Below are 21,478 nucleotides of genomic sequence, written 5' to 3' on the forward strand. Positions count from 1 at the left end.
CTTTTAAGAGAATTTAATACCAGAAATACATGCATTTATCCAGTAATGGTAGGGTATTTCATAGAGAGGTTTGAATTAGATGTAATTCACCTTTAGCTTTTACCACTAACTATCTATTGAAGACCATGTTTGCCTTATGTTTTTTAATGTGAACTGTTTTAGGCCTGTGCTGATCACCTTATTTTGAAGTTGCCGAATGCTGTGTATTCAACCCATTGACAAACGGGGAGTTTTTGATGTAGTGGCACTTCATTATGTGATCAAGCAGCACTGCAGACTGCAAGAACTCAGAGAGGATTGTTTGCTTACAGACATTCTTCAAGGGCATTGTTTACAGTTGGTACAATTTGGTAGCAGATCTCTGGAAGACTTAAATGAAAGCGGGTTAATAGTTAGGTACTTGATGAAATTGCTGGACTTAGTTGAAGCCAAAGGAAATGTGTAAAAAGATTGTTCAAATCTGAAAGACAAGATCCACTTCTTGGTCAGATAAAGTGAAAATCTAAGGAGTTACTCATTAAATAGCATTTTTTCAATCAAAAGCTGTCAGTGATTGTTTGATTTAAGATTTCTGGTTCTATTGTGAGAAACCAGAAGAACAAAAACAGGATGAAAGAAGACTTGGAAACTATAATAGTGAGTGGGCTGGAAAGAAGAAAGATTAGTTTCAAGAGATGATGAGTGTCAACAGGATTGGAAAAGGTGTTAGGAAGAGAAGAAACTCAGTAAAAATGTGTGGGCCTTGATATATAATTAGGAATTAATTTTGAGATATTGCCTACTGAAAAAACTGTCAGAAGTTGAGATGCTTGGAAGGATAAGCAGAACTGACACTGGCAAACCTCCTGGGAATGCTGAAGGATAAAACCGAAAATGATGAATTGTCAGAACCTTGATAAAGGCACTAGTTTCTGTGGGAGGGAGGATTATTGTTTTTGTGGGTTGGGGTTTTTTTGTTTGTTTGTTAGGGTATTTTTTTGGTGGTGGGGTTTTGTTACTGCTTTTAATAACTTGGATTTAATTCAGAGGATAGAGATATCCTTCTCTCCAGCTTTGTTTCCAGCTTATTCTAGCTTTAACAGAAGGGCATTGGTGGATTTAAGTAGGTTAGCAGTGGTGTTTTTTTATTTTTGAACTGTTTTAAGGATTAAAGATAAAATTATCTCTTAGTAGGCTCAATGCACTGAGTATTAAAGTTTTAAGGACTTTTTGTTCTTACAACCTACTGTCTCTTCAACATTGTAACTAGGGAGACTTGCTGCTTCCTGGATTGAAACAGAATAATAACAGAATTAGTCCCATATACCTAGTAATTAGATCCAGAAATTTAAATTCCCTCAGAAATAGCCCAAGCTCAAAGAACTACTGTCTAGCGTCTCTACCCACCCCCAATGATTTTGCATCAGCTCTGTCAGTATTCCTGATACAGTCTGAGCACTGATCTTCTGAAAGACTTAGACACGATGCAGGAGTCCCAGTGGTGCTTAAAATAAGATGTATATAGGGCAACCCGAGAGCGAAAAGTCACAAGGAAAAGTTTCATAAAACTGTATGCGATGATGGGAAGGTGGTAAGTGAGCAAACGTAAAAAAACATGGAAAGTGGCAAATGAAATGTAGTGACAGGAAGGTCAGTGACAGGAAGGACTTGATGTTTGGCATGGAAACTGGTTTCCATTTCTTCTGCACTGACTAGTACTTTCAGGCTTCAGGAGGTTGGAATAGACAGCAAGAAGAGTGTCACACACAAAACCTGTAGGTAGGGAAAATCTGCTGAAGTGTGAATCTACAGTTTTGTGGGGGTTTGTGTGTCTTTTTTACTGACTGTTCTTTGTATAACAGAAGCTTGTTTTGTAGATGACAATTTTCCTGGTGCTTGTAGTTTAATCCTCTAATCCATTTGTAATCTGATTTATATACAACACTAATTCATGTATAAATATAGGATCATCTGTGACCAAAGACACTTTGGTGACAAGTTGCATTTGTCATTTGGTTCTTAAATTTATAGGCTGTATCTCAGTGCCTTACCTAGCTTGGTGTCTTCTTTCTTTTGGCAGTTCTTTCATTGATTAGGTTAAGCTCATTATGTTTTAAAGATGGGTAAACTACACCTATTCATTTTCTCTGACCTTTAAAATACAGGGTAATCTTATAGTTCTAAGAGGCATCAGAATTAGGGGAACTTTTCTAAAGTTTAATTTCCTAAATTATATGGGGAAAAATCTATTGCATAAGTTGCTTATGCATGTGCTTCTTCTTAAAGTTAAGATTATGAAAACATTTGATTTTTATCTTGGGGTATAAATGACTCGTGCACATCACCATTTATTGCTGACCCACAAAAGATCACTTTCCTGTTTTGACTCTTATTTGCATTACTGTCGTGACTTGAGTCTTCAGTGGTTGTCTGGACATACACTAGTATGGATATCATGATGGCATGCTTTACAAAATATGGCACAAAAACACGGGCCAAGATTCCCCAAAGTTTATGGTTTGCCTGTTTTATCTTGGTACTTTGAGTTGCAAAGGCTAATAGAGTCAGCCTGACTTGGAAAAAACACACAAAGTGAATACTGGCAAAACTGAGTGGGGCATGGGTTGTTCGTGGTTCTTTACCTTCTCATGCTTCTTCAGAGGAACTGTTCATACATTAATATTCTGAACTATTGAACTTCAAGTCCTGCTCTGAAAGACAATAATAACCTTTAATAGATGGGTTTGATACCATTTCTCCAAGGTTTAATATGATTGTTAGCAATCTTCCCCTTCTCCTGACTCCAGATAGCTTAAATACTTGGTTTCATTGCAACATGAAATGTTGTACTTACGTGGGTACTATGTGTGCTTACTTGACCATAATTACACCTCACTAGCAGTTCACCACCTTAGTATAGTCGATAGTGTGTATATTAATTTTTTTGGCCATGTGCTACCTAAGTTAGAAAAAAAAAATCTCCACACAAGCATTTTTAAACACAAAATCATAAATAGATTAGGATATGCTGACACAGGCTTTTTAGTGATCATCTTCAACTGGAAATTTGCCAATTTTATTATGTTTCTTCTTGACTTGGCTTCCTGGAGAAACTATCTTATGCAATCGCACAGTATCTGTGCTGTGTATCTTTTGACTCTGTTGTCTGATTTCAACTGAATTCAATTTAGGCATAAACCAAGATGATTAGTTGTTACAACCTTTATGAAAATAGGCAGTAGCAGAAACTCTGCAAGTTCCAGTGGAGACTATATTATGATTGCACCCCATTACGCATCAAGAAGTCCCCTTAAGCAAATGCTGAAGTCAAAACCAACCTTACCATTGCAGATTTCAGCTGCACATTACAAAGGGTTTGATGTCAACCACAGTTTGAGAAATTTCATTCCTATATTGTGCTGTTCCCTGTGCTGGCACAGTAGTCTTTGTGGGCCTAACCATGAATCAGATCAAGAAAAAGAATGAAAGTTTGCACTTAGGTAACTAGTTTTCTTAAGCACAGTGTGCTTTCTTAAATGTGGCTGCTGACACAAGTGATTAGCCACCCTGTGCTGTGTGTTGAGCCACTACTGTCTCTGAACATTCAGTATCTTGAGAAATACTGCTTTAGACACAGTTACTTGATCATCAGGCAGAAATCTTTAGAAAGCTGTAGTCTTTGATGGTATTTGCACAGTAACTGTTTATTTTTATCTTAGGGAAGTTAAAACTTAAAAAATGTTATTGTTCAGTTTTTAAGGCTGCTGTGACCACAACTGCTGTCTTCCTCTAAGACACCTCACCATCTTCTAACTTTGACAGGATTGGCTTTATTTTTATTTTTTATTTTTATTTTTATTTTTGAGAATTAACTCACTTGGAGGCACTAGTGCATCCCTAGACACCCTCAGAGCAGCCTCTGTCACCTGTCCTGTTGGAGCCAAACTTTGATTTAGCTGTGAAACAAGCTGGCCCCTAAGTTCTTGGGTAGATCTTGAGAGGGAAAAGCAGTCACAATTACTAGTGTTTTTGGTAGTGAGATAGCTCAGTTTGGTAAACTAAATGGTGTCTTTCAATTCAAACTCTAACCTCTTGCAGTTCATTCAAATATTTTCAATTTGGGAAAATTAAAGTCAAAAGGTTTCTTTTTTATTTATTGCCTGTAAGCTAATGTCATGAATTGGAAGTGTGCAATTACAGAGAAATCTTCCCACACCAAGGCACAGCTCACTGAAGTAAAGCTGAAAGCTCTTTTGCATGTGTCTGTTACCTGCTCCTGAACAGAGAGCTGCAGTGAAGACTCTGCTATGGTTTAGGATAAAGCTGTCTCTTTGTTCATTTGAAGGGACCTGTGAGCTGGGTGCAGCCTTCCTGAAATGTGTAATTAATGACTTCTGCTGGTGGTGCAGTCTCACCTGTAGCTCTCCCAGCAAAGGGGATGGAGACTGTACCTTCACTAGCTCTTAGCAATGACACTGGTGCAGCCCTCCACCTCCAGCAAAAATACCTTTTCTTTTTTTTTTTTTCCACACAATTGAAAGGACAGAAACCAGTCTAGGGAGGCATGTGAGCGTGGAATTAGGAATCTTCTTGTCAAAGTTTCTCTTGTATGGCAAGGTGTGGACCATGCCAAAGGGAAGAGAGGAGGAGGACTGGATATGCCCATGTAAGGCAGGGAGAAAGGATGCAAGAGTTTCTGTGAAAGAGGGAGCATGGAACTGTTTCTAGCTGAGGAATGAGGTGACCTCTGAATTGGAGGGTGGAGGAAATCTGGAAGAGAAGAAAGGATTTATGGTGACAGGAGAGGTAGGGTTAGTAACTGAGTGTGGGAACAAGGGTGGGACTGGACTTGCAGTTGGAAAAAAAAAAAGGATTTTTTTTTTTTTTTCCCCAAGATCAGGAACTACAGCCAAGAGGGTGGAGGGAGGAATGAGATGGGGAACATGGGTGGAGATGGGAATTAATTCCACAGAAGCTCTAAAGTCCGTGGGCAAATGCAGTGGAGTTTCTCCCTGGCTGGAGGGTGGAGACGCTACATCATGCAAGAAAACCTGCTGCTATTTCTGGTGCCAGAAACAAGTGGGGAGCAGTCAGGTGCTTCCAGCTTGGTTTCTTCCTCTCTGGATGCCCTCAAGGCATTTGCAGGAAGCTACAATTGTAGGGCAGGAAATGCAGCGTTCCTGCATCAAGTACCTGAAATTGCTTACAAAAAAATGTGATAACCATGTCATTCACTGCTGTTGTTCTATTGTCTCTTTTGTCCAGTTGACTGTATTTCTCACTGACTATGCTGTAAATGTAATGTAACTTAATGTAAAAATTAGTTTTTAATGAAATTATTAATCTGCTTACCCAAGTGTAGGTCTAGCCATAACTCAAGAATGCCCTGATTAATTTTTTTAATGCTTTTCATGGTTTTTGTCAAATTTATTCTTAGGCATAACTACAGCTCACTGTGCAATTTTCCTTTTTCATATGTTGATATGGAAGGAGGTTTCTTGCAGCTATGTTTTTGCTAAAATCAGAAGCAAAGATAAGCAAGTAATTTTATGGTCTCTCATGACCCAGATAAGTTACTAAAAAAACCTGTGCTTTAGGAGTGTTCCTTTCTACTTTGAGCAGGATGGACTTTTTGCTACCCAGAAGAGCATGTATCATTTTAATGAGCTGTCTCTGAAGCCTTTAATGTGTGTAGGTGTTACTCGTGTCACAGTAAGCAGCCAGAGCAGTGAGGGCAAAGAGAAGTATCTCATCTACTGTAAAGGTTGTTCTAAGTATTCCTAACAAAACATATGTGCATATTGCTGAGGAGTTATATTGAGTTATGCAGAGGTCTGTTGGGGATAAAGAGCTTGGTTTTGTCTGTTGTGGATGAGCCAAGATTTTAAAAGAGGCAAGGACATTTAGCATGTTACCTGAGTATGAATACTCAGTGTCTGGTGTCAGGTAAAGTTTTATGGGGATCAGGATACAAACTTTCATTGGTATGTTTATAATTGATTTCACAAGGTGTCACTCAGCAAGTGGTTTTTTACTGTATTCCTCAAGGCTGCTGTTATATATTATTATATTAAAACTCTGAAAGCACATGTGTACATATGTGCATAATATATACAGTGGGCAGTGTTTCCATTCTTTAGATAATGGTTCCATGCAGTTATGGGATGTACCTTTTGTTTCTATTTTCATGTTTGATAGAAATGCATGACATGTAGATACATTTCTGTCACAAAGTAATACAAAGATATTCAGATAATTCAATTTACTTGAAATGTTTTTCAATTAATTTTTGCTTTTTCAGGGTGCTATGAGAGCTTAAGTAAATATTTGCCAGGGGAATGGGGAGGACTCAGATGAAATTATGGGAGAAGTGAAGGTAGTCACAGGTAGTAGTGGTTCCTTCCTCAGGTATTTATTGGCCAACTGGAGGGTATTTGGAGCAGGAAAGGTGATTTGGCTTTGTCCACAGGGCAGTTTGCTGAGTGATGAACTAAGGGGAACAAAGAAAAGAGGTGAACAAGTGAAAAAGATTAATACTAAGTTACAGTAATTTGAAGAGAGTAAATTGGTTACGTTAAAACTAAGCAATAGTTAAAACTAAGCAATAGTAAAATCAGCTTTAGGTACACTGCAGCCAACAAATGGAAAGTGTTAGTCATGTTTGCTTCATCAACAATGTGAGCTGTGGACTTAACCTAGAGAAGACAACTTTTTTTTCCCCCTAGAACAGTTGCTGTTATTATTTTACACAGTCCACAGTACTCTTCAATACATAAATAAATTAAATAATCCTTTGTTTAGTATGTAAATCAATTCTTTGTGGATACTTATCCTTGAAAGAACAAAATTCCTTACCAGCTGATTTGAAAATAGAAAGTTTGCAATATTTCTACCTTTATGTGATTTTTAAGGAACAAGAAGCCCACTGTACTTTCTTATTTAAATGAGAAAATGTCATTCATTTTCATTGTTGTTTTTTATTTAATTTGGCTTGCTCTGTTACCAGTAATTAAATATTTTTTCCTAATTTAATTCTGATTCCAGAGAGTAGAGTTCAGTCTTTATTAGCATGAGCTGTTTGTGCTTTATTGGTCTTGATTTTTTTGTTTGTGTTTAGTTGTTTTTTGTGGGGTTTTTTGGTGTAGTTGTGGGGGAATTCTTTTGTTTTGTTGTGGTTTGGTGGATATTTTGGTGATTATTTTTGTTTGTTTGTTTTGGGTTTTTTGGTTTTTTTTTTCCTTTTAAGTTCTGGAAGGCTGTTAAGGAAGGAATGCCCTATTTTTCAGGATATTTTTGTAAGAATAACTTCTGTGTATTCTGTATCTTTTGAGAACATGTGGTAATTTTGTATGATATGAAGGTTAAAAGGTAAATGGTATGGTACTGTTTCTTTTGGCTGTTGCATTAAAGTGTTTGACCTTTAGCAACCTGTCGTTATCTTAGGCAGTAAACTGTTTAGTTCTGCTTATCAAAAGAGACTTCACTGCTCTCTTTCCATGCTGTTCTTATCCAAAACACACTGTATCAATCCAGCATCAGTAGACTTTATCAGCAGCAGCTATTATTCTGTTCAGAGATTCAGCATAAAAAGTTTATGTTGTAACAGTACATTGTATTCAGTAAATATTTTCATTTATAGTTCAGTGGTTTCCAGTTTCATAATCTAGTTTAGATCTTCTTTTGTATTACCTCCTTATTACCGTACTCTTTCCCCTGATTTTAGCTGTTTGACTTGAAATGAGCTTGGTGTCACTGTAAAGCAAGTTATTTTAGACTATTCACACTATGTATGTCTAAAGGTAAGGTTAAAATGGCAAATGGTAGCAGTAATTCATGCTGCTACCAGAATTTGTATATGTCAGAGATCACAGAAAGCTGCTCTAAGCTGTCTGAAGAATACAGAGCTAAAGCTCTCAAAAATTGTCTCAAAAAGAAACCCCAACACAGAACAGTATTTGATGATCCCCGTTTCTTCGCTTGGTCATAATACTTTTTATAAGGACAGACTGAGGCCAGACTCAAAAAGAATCAAAGCTTTTTAGTGGATGCCAGAATCTGAAGAGAAGCAAACACTTCAAAAGTCATGAGTGTGTTCACTCAAGTCAATATCTTGCCAAGTTTGTTCCCAATCTGTCCTCTGTCAGTTCACCCACCCCATCAGATGACTTCTGGAAAATGTCTAGTGACACTGGATTGAATAGGGCAGACATTCCCTTAAAGACTTTGAGAGGTAACAGTTCTTGTGCTGAAATGCTGCAGCCTTGCTTAACTATTTCATTAAGAAAAGCTTGTAAAGAGACTGTAGAAAGCCAGTGTTCTTAGAAGATGTTTTTAAATACAAAATAGGTTTGTTTTTCACAATGAGAGAGACCAGTGATTTCCAAGCTCTTCTGAACCAGCTAATTGCTGTGATTCTTCAATATTACTTATGACTGTAACCCAGTTATTTATCAAATAATTAATTCCAGGTACTCTGGGATACAGTCAGTGGTATATCCACTCAGTAAATGCAAAATTCATGCTACATTCTCTTGGAACCACAGTTGGTAGTCGCTGCCTTAAGACATATGATTTACTAACCATAAAAGACAATTTCTGCTCCTTGTGGCTTTCTTTTTAGGGAGAGACATGCTTTGTGTTTTTACCAATTTTTGAATCAGATTTCTGCTTCCAGATTGATGTGGAAATAACTAGAATTGTGGGAACAGAATCAGAAAGAGAACTAGTTTGTGTGTTGAATGCTAACAGCACAGAAGGAATGAATATATTTGCAATAAGAAATGAGGCTTCATCTTACAGGTTCTCTGACCTGCTCCAGCCCTAGCTGTTGTGCTAACTTTATGTTCTGTTTCTGTATATATTTTATCTTTGACTGAAGGTACATGCTAAGATATGCAAACATCTAAACACAGATGCAGTGTGCTTTGTCTGTCTGGGTTAGGTGGAAGTTCTGTGAGTGTTTCCAGATGGGCTCAAGGTGGACACACGAGTGTAAAGCTGCAGATAAATGTCCTCTTTAGATGTCATCCATAGCTGCTCATCATTTTCTCACCCAGGATAGGTGATTCCTCCCCACAGCCAAACTGATGTCCTAGCATGTGACCTAATCAGACTGGTTTTGCCTAAGAATTCATTTTTATAAGTAGCCTGTATATTACTGGCTCACTCAGAAAGTGGGGTGATGGTTTCTGGCATGGGGATGCTGACAGATGGCAAGAGGGAATAGCCTTTTCAGCTGTCACAGCTGCATGTGGGAAAAAAAATCTATCCACAAGCTAAGAAAAGATTAGAGAAGTCTTCAAAAATATGATGATCTTAATTTACTTTTTCCTTTAGTTTATATTTAGATTTGAAATGAGTACTTAAAGTAAATGATGAGTGACTATTTCAAGGGTAAAGGCGGGACAATGACTTGGACATGAAAAAAATTTGATTCATTATTGAGGCACTAATAAAACTGATTTGTGAGGCTAATATAATGTGTGAAGTAATTCTAAACCTTCAGAAGCAGTAAGGTTTAACGTAAACTGAGCAATAAAATGTTAGTAATCGAAGTAATTGTTTTTCTTGCAGCTGTTGCTTTTCCTTTCTGAAAAGTTGTCCATTACATACAGTAGTTTACTTGTTTTGTGTAGTATTTCCTTTATGCTTCATATGTAATGAAAATACCTACCCTTTGGCATGCAATTTCAAACTTGCTTTAGCATATTTTTAACTATTAAAGAATTAAAAATCTTAAGTTGCTCTTTATATAGTGATGGGGAGAAAATCTTTTCATGTAAGGACTGGTTCTTAAACTCATGGATCCACGAGCTTTGAGTTTATATTAGCAATGCTGCTGCCAGTTAATTGTGCAACTAATCTGCTCAGAGTTTCTTTTAATTGGAAAAAGGAAGAGGGTTTTTTTTTTTGTGTTTTTATTCTATTGCTGCTTATTTTCATTGTGTAATTGGAGGAAATACAGGCGATCCACACTGCAGGATAAAATGCTGTCTTGCCCATTAACAAAAATGAGCTCTCTTAATGCAGAATGTTGTTGAATCTGAGAATATTTCTAGCTGAGGATATTTGTTGAAATTGAAAGTGGGAAGACTTTTGCTGAGAGAAAACAAAGTCAGTTTTGGCTAAAATCAAATGTATAATTTTTGATCTTGACTTCAACACAGTCAATCTCTGTGGATTTTGAATTACTGTACATTTCATACAAAATATTTGTATGGTTTTATGACAAGAATGATTGGTTTGTCATTTTATTGCTGTTGCTAATATTCAGCCTATTGTCCTGAAGCTTAAATGAATATCACTTTCCTTTATGGTCATTGGACATAACTGAAAATTATTTAAAGAATTTTTAACAAGAGAATTAACGTAGAGGCTTTTGTAGTCAAACTTCACCCTTCCTGTTTTGGATGGAGCAATAACTTTACTGTGAAGCAGATTTAGGAAATGGCTTTCCATCAATTCAGTGTTTTATAAATAAAAAGTTGTAGGGTGAGGCCCTTCCTTTGGCATAAAGCTGATTATTTCCTGTTTAATCCTGGACTGGTGTATTTCAAGTAGTGGGAGTTTTCTAGCATCTGTTGGACAGGAGAGTTTTTAGGATTTTGTTTTCATTTATGCTTCTATAAAAATATAGTTTCTATGCTTGCATATTATTATAGAATAAAGAGAAATTATTAGATATATAAATAGCTGCCCTTTTACAATTTTTGGACTTGGCTGCACGGTTGTTTGTACCTGGGCATTCTTAAACATACAGCTAGGTATTCTTATACATGAGCTGAAAAGATGTCATCAACACGTCTTCAAGAGATCATCAGTACTTCCAGTGAAGTTTAGAAAGTGATGAATTGTAATTGCTATGGATTTTTTAGTTTCAGATTTATCATCTCCTTGCACAAGGCACACCATTTCTATATGAAAAGTATGTAAGAGACAGAATTTAAACGCATGCTGCTGTTTTACCCAAGGAACACACAAGTTAATATATGAAGTAACACTACCCTCATCCAACACATCTGTTGTAAAGAAGCCTATGAAATCTAGGCCACACACAAACTGGTCTCCAAGGGCCTGTAGTTGGTGTTAGAATGGTGTTATTATGTGGTCTGATTGGTTTAGTAAAGAATTATCTCCAGTAAAACCCTGTAACATAATAGTCCTTGCTCTCCCACATGGGAGCTACTTCTGCTTGACTAAACAAGACATTTCTTGAAGAAGTAATAATACACTTGCTCTTGCCAAAATATAACAGTAAATGAAGTGTATCATCATGTACATTTCTGTTGTCTACCAGTTCTCATTCATTTAAACATTTGTGTCAAGTCCTCCACCATAGTATTAAAAAAATACTAAAGTAAGCACATGGATTTCCTAGTAATAGGTTTAAAATAAATTCCTACTTCTTATTGAAAACTTGAGTGTAGTAGTTTTAAAGCAATGAATAGTTTGGAATTTTTAAGTTCTCATAAATGAAAACTCCGTTTTCTAAATAGTACTGACTTCTGCTATGATTGTTGTGAATTACAGAGACTTGTACTACAGATCTGTCCTTGGGTAACTGGAGCTGTAAATACATACTGCACTTTCTGAGGGACTTTGCTTTTCATTCCTTTTTATTTATGTTGTTCTTTAGGTCTCCTCAACAGTGTCATACAAAAGCTGTATGTTCATCTTTAGATTGCTTTACAAGCATTGAGCAAGTGCACAAAAATGTGCAACTTTTTGTTTGAATGATGAAGGGAACAAGAAGGGAGCTGAGGAGGTGTGGAGTGTCTCTGCAGAGATGATCAGAGGTGTGATTGCTGCCAAGCCCTGCCCAGCAGGAGCCATGGGCAGACATGGAATGCTGGAGTCAGTCACAGGCATTCCCCAGCAGTGCTGGGCTCTACCCCATGCAAACCCCATGGCTTCACTGTCATTGTGCAGGTGTCACCATGGGCATGGTGTGAAGCAAAGCAGTGTCTAGATGATGTCTTGGGCTTAAACTGGAGGCAATGGATTCACACAGGAAAATAATTCTGCCTGCATGTTTTCTTCCCAGTGCATGTAAAAGACCAGGGCTGTGTCTCAGGACCCAAGCCAGCTCTTCAGGGTTTTCAGCCTTGAAAATGTATTTGTAAACTCAGCAGAGTTGGCTGCTGTAGACACAGACATCCACCCCTCAGTTTTACAGAGTACTTTTCATCTCTTTTAATACTAGAATTCTACTTCTAAATGAAGGAGAAGCCTTGTGGTGACATTGTTTTAGGCTGCTTTAACTCTATCAGCTTGGTTAAAGGGATAAATGATGCTGTGACCTAGAAGAAAAGTGCTGTAAACCAGTTGAACAGAAGCACTGTGGCTCCCAGCACCTGTCCCTGCTGTGCCTTGCTCATCTGCTGCCCCCACATGTTGCCAATCCTGGTCCTTGAGCACAAAGCAGAGTTCAAATCTGAGTTCCTGTCTCTTTTAAAGTCAGAGCTCTGTCAACATCTATTCCACACAAGGGGCTTCCAGCAGGCTTTTCAGTCAGGTGTTTAGATGCCAGAAATGCTAGGCTTACATTCTGAAAGTTCATTAAATCTGTTGAAGTTCCTCAAAAGGAGCTTGAAAGTTTCATTTGAAAGGGAGGCAGAATTGTATTTAAGTGCAAATAACTTTAGTATTTTGTGTATCTTCAGTAAGTAGTACATTAACATTAAATTTTTCATTACTACATAATAGAGTAAATAACTTGTTTCCCTCAATTTGCATTTCAATGAATATCTAATTGGTCTTTAAACACATTGATCAATGGGTGCCGAAAATATTATATACATACAGGGCAAAATTGTTAGTGTGTTTTTAAGAAAGGAATAGAGTACACTTGTTGATATTTTATAATTAAGAATTTTATGCCATTGTAAACTGTACTATTGTAACCAAGCCTTGAATTTAATGTTTTGTTAATTTAGCTTCTTGTAACCATAAAAAATAGTTCATCTTGGCTGAAAATCAAATTTAAATGTCTTGATCATGATAATTGTTTGCAAGTGGTTTAATGACAGTTTTGAGCATTCTTTGCACTGTGGAGCTATAAACTTACATTTTGTACTCATAAACATAACAGTACAATTATATTGCCACTGCAGTGATGAAAATTTTTCTGAACTCTTTCAGTAGAGGATTAACTTACTGTACTTTGGAAAAGTAAATTTCTTGTAAGTTAATGAAATCTAATTTGAGTGGTTGAAAAAAAATTCCAAGATAGTATACAAATAAATTAAAAAAAAAGAGATTTGGGGAGAGGTAGTAATTCCTTTTAAAAGATGTCTTTGACAAAGAAAAGGCTGTGATAGTGGCAATTCAATGTTTAATAGTTTCCCAATTTGCTTAAGCTTACATGCACAATTGAAATGCAAATTTAACTGCATATGCAATGAGCTTAGAGTTAGGTCTCTGTTGCAAAAATTTTCAGTGTTGTTTTTAGTTAGGAGTGGAAATAAAATTATACCTCATAGTCTGTTTCGCCCATGCTGGAAAAACCTGGCATAGACATGGCTTGGTTAATAGAGGAGTGCTTTGTCAGACTTACTTTAGGTCTGCTGGGGAGGGGAAAGAAGCAGCTGGTTTGTACCACCAGAGGGCTATACCAATCCAGCTATCATGGATTAGGTGAGGGAACAAAAGCTGTTAAGTGTCTGGTGTAGGGGAGCCCCGGGTCATCATAGAAGTGAGGGGAATTTCTGGAACTTTGCTCCTGGAGTGTCTGGAATGGACATGGTGTGGCTTTCAAACTGGTGCTGTACTTGTGCTCTGCATGTTCATGCTCTGCCTTTCTGAGAAATCAAACAGCTACTGGCAAGCATCTTGTTTCTTTCCTCCTTGCATGGAGTATTTGATACTTGTTGTGAATGTGCCCTTAGTGACTGAAAAGCTCCTGTCTTCTGAAAGATAATATATTAATGAGTGCTTGCATGAATCACAGATGCAAAATTGTGATTGCTGGGCGCGTTGGGTCTTCTCAAAGTGAGTTAGTATCTAAAGGTTGCAGGCTATTTAATGTGGTTTCTGAGCCCCAGCTGTAATTCCTTCCCCTGTGTTAGCTGAGCCTTGGGGGTCTTTGGCCTTTGGATGAGGAGCTGAGAACAGGCATCTCTGAAGATGAGTACTGACTCATCTTGAACTGATGGTGGGCTGTGTACATATGGTGCAGAGCTGCTCAGAGAGTCTAGACTTGTGTTGTGTTGCTCTGAAGGAGTTCTGGTGGAGGTGAGGGAGTGTTAGATGAATCTTTAAATATATTAAATGCTAAGAACACTCAAAAAAATCCAGGAAAGGTTGTGAGGAAAAAGAGCAAGGTGTTGGAAATTATACATTAAATCATGGGCATCAATTTCACTTGCTAAATCATCACATCCACCTAATGGCTGTGGTCCTTATCATGTCTGCTGGTCCTGCTTGTCTTTGTGAGCAGAAGTACCTCCTTCTGCGCTGGAGTTTGCCCATCTCCTGCATATAGCTGCTCAAGCCTGGCATGTGGAAATCTCTGGATGAATTCTATTGAAGAAGCTTTCATGTGTGCATGAAGCCAAGAGCATTCAAAAAAAGTGCCCCAGTGTCATATTTATTCAAAACCATATGTGGAGGAGTCTTGTCTGAGAAAGGAGAAGTTTGCTTCTCCCATTTGCTACTCAGTTCTGCTTTCTACAAGCTGTGGGCAGGAGAGATACAGAGGCTAACTTTTGTATTGTGGTGGGACCAGTCTTTCAGAGAGTCATTCTAATTATCAGAGAACTCTTTTGTTTCACTTTTCCTCAAAAGCTGTTTAGAACACATGCTGTGGTTTTAGCTGTTCTGAATCTCCTTGAGACATTAAAAAACCTCTCTTTGCACAGACTGTAGAGCTAAGCTGGGGAAACTTGGTGCATGGGTTGAAATAAGGTTTGTCCTCATTCCTTTTGAATACTGTGTCTACTCTTGCTGTTGAAATGAAGCTGGTTTTAGGCCAGGTATGGAGGACTTTGAGATCAGGATTACTCTTACGACTCTTCTGCAGCCTGTAGTCATTTGCAGGGGAGGACATATTAAGTTCTGGTTTTCATTGTCATTACTGTTTATGTTGTCCAACAGCTCTTTTCCACAGTGTATGAACAGCTCTGGAACAGTTTTGGAGAAAAACATGGTGCTGTGCTAAGAAAATTATATGGACTTCGACAGTGTGTGTAGTAGGCATGTCATCAAGGTATTCCCTAGCTAGGTATAATTCACCCATCAGCAAAGCCATTCAATGTTTTTCTTTGGTTTAAGCCAAGGCCATTTTTAGATTATCATTGAAAGAGGGATATAGCAGTCAAAGACATGAGCAGTCCCCATTTGCTTGCTTCTGTCTCTCTTCCTGTTCAGAGGGTAGCACTCCAGAGCGGATCTGGAAGAAGAAAGTGTGTGGTATCCATAAGTTCTTCCATGTCAGTGTCATGCATTGTAACTTAAGACACTGTTGGTGGCACTTTGAAGTTCACTGTGAAAACTTGGCATAGATGTAGATCAGGTAGTTCTCAAAAGTTTCATTCTGCCTGGAGAGTTCTAGGGCTTGATTGCCTCCAACCTGGGTGACTAACATCTCCATTTCTCTACCTAGGTCTGAAAGTAAATATCTTTTAGCTATATTTAAACAGTTCTAAGTGCAAATTTTGGTTTAGCTTTCTCAAATAAATGAGGTGTGATGCACCTGCAGTATGTTAGTGAACACAACTTTATATTTGCATCAAGTACTTACACAAAGAGTGGCGCTGCAAAGGGCTGATCTCAGCCAGAGCATCTATACTGTTATCATGTAACAATGAAAAGAACTAAAATTCCTTGAGAATAATACCAAAGTATGCATATTTGTGATCCCGTGACCTCACAGATGCCAGATGTGCTGATTTTGGAAAACACTTCAAAGAGAACTTGAATTCAGCTTAAATACTTGTCATGCATAGGAAAAGCAAGACTGCATATATATATATATATATATATATATATACACACACACAGATATATACAGTGTGTGCATATAAAATAAATATATTTATGTATTTGGAAGCAGAACAGCTGTTTCTACTTCTCCTTCATCTGCTTACTAAAGTTTTACATGCTCTTTCCATTATGCTGGTGCTGTAGCTTAGGTCAGAGAATAAATGTACGTTTGGGCCCTGGTAAATGATCACACTGTGGCTCTAGCTGTTTCCAGGATTATCTGATTTATATGTCAGACAGAATAATCATGTCATTGGTATCATTCCCTTTCTTGTTTTTAATTTTAAAAATGTTACTTCTTCTATCCCCACACATGGAATCATTTTCAGGTTTTAGTTCCAGATGTTTACAGATGAGCTTTCCATGGACTGAGTTCAAAATTAGTATCAGCTGGAATTTTAAAGATAGGGTTATTTTCATACCTTGTCGGGTCACGAGTTCTTCCAGTATTTTTCTCCAACAGAGAGCTCTTTTTCCTTGGTTGAAATCTTTTCTGCAGTTTTCTTTCTTCCTCAAGCACCATATTCTCAGAAATACTTTCAGAAATAGCCTCCCTTTCTTCTGTCTAAAATAGATGTTAATGTCACGTCACCATCCTGTTCTTTCAAGAGCTTTCAGTGCTTTCACAAAATTTTCAAATAGTTGATTGTACCATTAAGCTGTAATTAACATGTTCTGTATTGATGTTCTTGTAATTGACAATCTCCATTTCCTTCTGTAAACCATAGTAACTTGTCTCTGAAAGTTGGTAGTTGTGCCTTGGCTTCAGATATAAACTGGTTTGTGAAGTTATTTTCACTTTAAGACCATGGCTCACAGTTCTTTCAGTTATGCTGATGCATCTGGTTTTGGAATTGAATCACTGAATCACATTAATTCGGGGGAAAGGTAATTTTTAAAGGGATCATCTCAGTGATGCAATTTGCGCTGCAGCTATACAAATAGATTTATCAGCACAATTGGGAAGGAGGCAGATTGCACCAGGAGGATCAGAATTAGCAGCTGGGGCAGAAAGCTTGTTGAAAGAAAATTGCTCAATTACTGTTAGAGGAGCTGAGCTGTTTCCTTTGTTTTCTGTTGTTAAAACTGCCTTCCTGCTCCACCTTTGCCCTCTTCCCCTAATTTAGGTAAATTCTATTTTTTTTAAGTCTTTTGTCATAAAGTATTGAAAACGTTCATCTCTTGCATGAGGGTGTTCAGTTCCCAGATTGTTGTGACAGCAAAGTGACTTCTGATGTCAGATGCAGCGATGACAATGGCTCTCTTGATTCTCTTCCAAGTCTTCTTTTGTGAGTTTGGAAGAAAAATGGGCTTAGACCAAGCTAATATTTATATGCTAAGAGATAGAGAATTTCATCTGGGTTGGTTATTTGTGGTGTGTGGGAGAAGTGTCAGCACTATTTGCCATTAGTTTGAAGACTAATGAAAAGCAGAGCATTTCCTTCAGTTGTAGCTTTGCCTCCCCATGCAGAAGGCAGGGCAAGGCATCTGTGTTGTCTCCTAGTGTCAGGGTCTTCTGGAGACTCACAGTTACCATGTCTGTGTACCTGTGGAAGATCATTCACACATCCTTGGTCTGACCATTTGGTGATAAAATAGGTCAAATAGATATGAAATAAGAAAAAAATGAAAATCAACACTTTTTCCCAGCGCATAATGGCTTTGGGGAGGAAAACCACTTCAGAAATCATTCCATGAAGGTGCGAGTAAGCATGCTGCGAGTACTTGAAAGGATAACTTCAGCAAAATCCCGTGTGTCATGGCTAATCAGGGACAGTGATTCTTCCTGAGCTTTTTCTTTGGAAAGAGAGAAAAAAGTAATGCAGATTTACTCTGTTTCAAGTTCTTTACCAAGTACCATGTTTTACTTGCTGTGGATCATGAGCTCTGAGAGTCTGGGTTTTGTGCTGATGTTTACTGCCAAAGAACTACAAACCCCTCTCTGAAAAAGTGTCATGTGCATTCCCACACTTAAGGTGTTTAGCTCAGGTTTGGTTTGGGCTGCACTCTTCTTTTTGACTTGTTAATCTCTGCTGCAAATTAGTTCTTTCCGAAAGGTTTTCTTTTATTTGCCAACCTGTGTTTGAAAAGTGAGCCTGACTTTAAACTATTTTCATAGAATATGCTATTAAGCATTTGAGAACTGTCTTTATTAAAGGTATCATGATAATCATTGTGTTTCTGAGAATAGTTTAGTTTTCTGCAGAATGTTGGGTTTTTTATTGGTTTTCTGACATGAATACACTTGAGCTGACCTCAGTCTGGTTCTTATGAATGGGTTCTTATGGTGGATTTTCATTGGGGGTGGGATGGGTGTGTTTTGTTTGGCTTTTTCTTTGATTTTTAGTAATGGGGAATTGCTTATATGCAATTGTATCTTTTGTGTCCACAATACAGATAAATTCGAAAGAAAAGGGTTGCACATCTCTGAAAAACAAGAACACAATACTAAAAGAGAGTCATACTTCGAAAAATATCAACATTTTAGCTTTTTCTCCTCTAAAAAGCATACATGGAGATGGAAAACTTACTTATCTTCATTCAAAAAGCTAATGTGTTTTCTAAACAGGAATTGGCCTAAGAGGTTTGAAAATGAACTGCATCTGGCAGTTGGAAGACTTTGAGAAGTTACTTTATTTTTGTTGGGTGTTTAGATTAATAAACTTACATGGAATCTGGAAAAAAAATTTAAATGTCACTGACTTGCTTTGGAAACCACCTAAGAGCATGGTCAGATGTTTGTTTGAAAAACAGTTGCAGTGATACTGAAAAGTTACTTCACCTCAAATGTGCATAGCTGACTTGCAAACTCTTCATTCCCTGTGGGAGGTCAGATGAGTTCAGGTAAACCATTGCCAGGACTTCTTTAATCCTTAGTGATTGAATCACCAGTGCATCCAAATGAATTAAAGTCATCTTTGTCAAGGACTTCTACTAGAAACAGATATCCAACAAACAAACAAAATATGGTGAAATTATTTAAACAACTTGTATTTAAAGTATTAGGAAAGATTTACAAAATAAATTATTGATGAATTGTGTAAAGATTGAGATTGCTAGACATTCCACAGTTTAAATATATTGAAATGAGAAGAAAATCTGGTTTAGCACTTGTACTTTCCTCTACTGTTATTTATTAATATTGCTTTAAGGGGAACTTAATCTCTCCTTTTATGACATTTCATTCCATAAAATTTATTTTTGGTATCCAGATAGTGCTGAGCTAGTTACATTTGTATTAGCACAGGTCAGAAAAGAGGAAAAAGGCCAGTAAGTTTTACAGCTGAAATTCATGTTAAATCCTATGTTACATTGGGGTCTAACTCAATAAGGGCTGTTGTTGTGCTAATGTAAAGAGTCTTGCATTTAATAATTTTCTAAAATCTGTTGTTTCTAGGTCTACAGACAAGACTGTGAAACCTTTGGCAGGGTAGTGAAGATGCTAATTGATAAAGATCCATCATTAGAGAAGTCCATTCAGTTTGCCCTGAGGCAGAATTTGCATGAAATAGGTGAACGGTGCATTGAAGAACTCAAACATTTCATTGCTCAGTATGATGCTGCCAACCAAGATGTATCAGAATCCTTCAAAGAGGGCTCATACTAAGGACAAAAATATGCTTTTAGATCCTCTGCATTGTGTATGCCCATAATACATAAATCTGCTTTTTGCGGGGAAGGAGGAGCTCTTGTCTGAGGTTTGAAGCCAAGGCTGGTGCTCCTTTGTAATAGCTCAGGTGGCTGTGCCCTTGTCCACTGTGGTCTCCACAATTGTATTCTTCACCTGTTCTTGTTGACATATATTCCTTTGAAAAAATGTTCTTTTCAAAAATGCTGTAAAGCAACAAACTATTTTTGTTTGTACACATTGGAAAAAAATGATCAGTCTGTCTGTACACTTATGTTTTAATATGTGTAAGTGTAATTTGAAACATTGTATTTTTTATTAAAATTACACAGAGCTGCTCTCATTCCTCAAGTTATGCACAAGTACGTCTTACCACATATACTATAGGAAGAGAAAATTTGGAAAATTGGTCACAATTATGATTTAAATTCTTTATTCCAGTTTAATTTAAAAATTCAGATTAGTTCTGTAAAATTACACTAGGGGTTATCTCTACTCTCTGACTGCCAGAGCAATTAACTACTTGATGTAAGAAGTGCTATATTTTTGTTCTAATTGCAGGTTCTGCAAATGCCTTTTAAATTTCAGTGTTTTCCATATCATGACTCATTACTAGTAAGCAGTATTATGTAGGATGAATTCAACTTTTTTGTTACTCTTTGCTGGTTTTGACTGCACTGTACAGAATGTAGCTGCAGGCAGCCACTGAGCAGGTGGCTCTCTTTTCCTACTCTATCCCTCTCCCCCCTTACAACTTCTCAAGCCTTTTCATCCGTCAGTTTTAACGTTATGAAGGCTGTGTGAAATCTTTTTTTTCCAGTTCCAAGAAGGAGCAGGAATTTGGGTGTCAAGGACAGGCAAGGAAAGTGAGTGGGACCATCTCTCTAGTAATCCCAGGTTGCTTTGGATTAGGTGTAATACAAAGTTTATCCCCAAGGCCTCAAATACACACTATCATTTCAAACGTAAGTGATTCTGGTTAATGTCTGGTACCAGTTTTGGACTGATAGAACAACTTGCAGTTTGGGAACAGTGGTTGAGGAAAGTCAAGAGGCTGCCAGTGAAAAATATTTAGGACTCAGTGGAATCCTGACAATTGAATACATTTATTAAGGTACTGTTTTTTATGAACATTTTAAGAAAGGGATAATTTAAATCATAATCAATCATAATTGCAATCACAAATAGGTAAGTATAACCATGATTGGTTTGTATACATTTGCATTTAGAACATGGAAACTCTGTAAAAGGACTAATAACCAAACTCACTATTTCCAGATTTCATCAAAATGGTGTGCAGAAAGATAAATGAAGTAGCATGTACAAGGTGCTGTATGTATCACAGCATCTTACACATGCAAATCTTGATATGGTGTGTTAAATATATATTGCATCAGATTCCTGAGATGCCTGGTTAGTTCTCATGTCAGTAAGGGGGGTGGTTGCAGTTTGCTTGTTTTCTAAGAGTTTACATTGCTTAAAGGAGATGACCTGCAACTACCCTTGTTGGACCTGGGATTGCATGGGCTGCACAGTCAATGGGAATCAGCTCATGGATCCTAGAGGACACCAGTTTGGGGAGAGAGGGCAAGAGAGGCAAGCTGTTGTGACAGAGTAGCGAGACCTGACCTGCCCCTTCTGGCAACAACCTGGTTTACCAAGATCAAAGTCTCTGATGCAGAAGCTTAACTACAGCACCTCACTGCTTGCCTGCAGGACTGAGAGCCTTCAGAGTGTTACACTGGAGTTTCTGCTTTGGGTTAGAAATGCTAATGGAAAAAAATAGTACAATTGTGTGTAATATATTTTTTATTAAAAATCTCCATTGTTACTGTACAGTTTGTTAGGAGTTTCCTTTGTTAGAAGCCTGATTAAGTTTACTATTATAAA

At 37.5% G+C, this 21,478-nt stretch overlaps 1 protein-coding gene across 4 annotated transcripts in view; it reads left to right on the forward strand.

Annotated features, from left to right (window-relative positions):
* Window positions 1-21,424, forward strand: part of PPHLN1 (periphilin 1) — a 55,021-nt gene extending 33,597 nt beyond the window's left edge. For all 4 annotated transcript variants that reach the window (XM_085043517.1, XM_085043502.1, XM_085043508.1 and 1 more), the window contains exon 11: window positions 19,358-21,424. In XM_085043517.1, the coding sequence (XP_084899643.1) occupies window positions 19,358-19,567 (210 nt within the window). In that variant the 3' untranslated portion in view covers window positions 19,568-21,424. The remainder of the gene's footprint in view (window positions 1-19,357) is intronic.
* Window positions 21,425-21,478: the final 54 nt, after the last annotated feature.

Source organism: Lichenostomus cassidix, chromosome 1Aa (assembly GCF_008360975.1).
Source record: "Lichenostomus cassidix isolate B80296 chromosome 1Aa, HeHo_3.0, whole genome shotgun sequence".
In the NCBI taxonomy this organism is placed as follows: Eukaryota; Metazoa; Chordata; class Aves; order Passeriformes; family Meliphagidae; genus Lichenostomus; species Lichenostomus cassidix.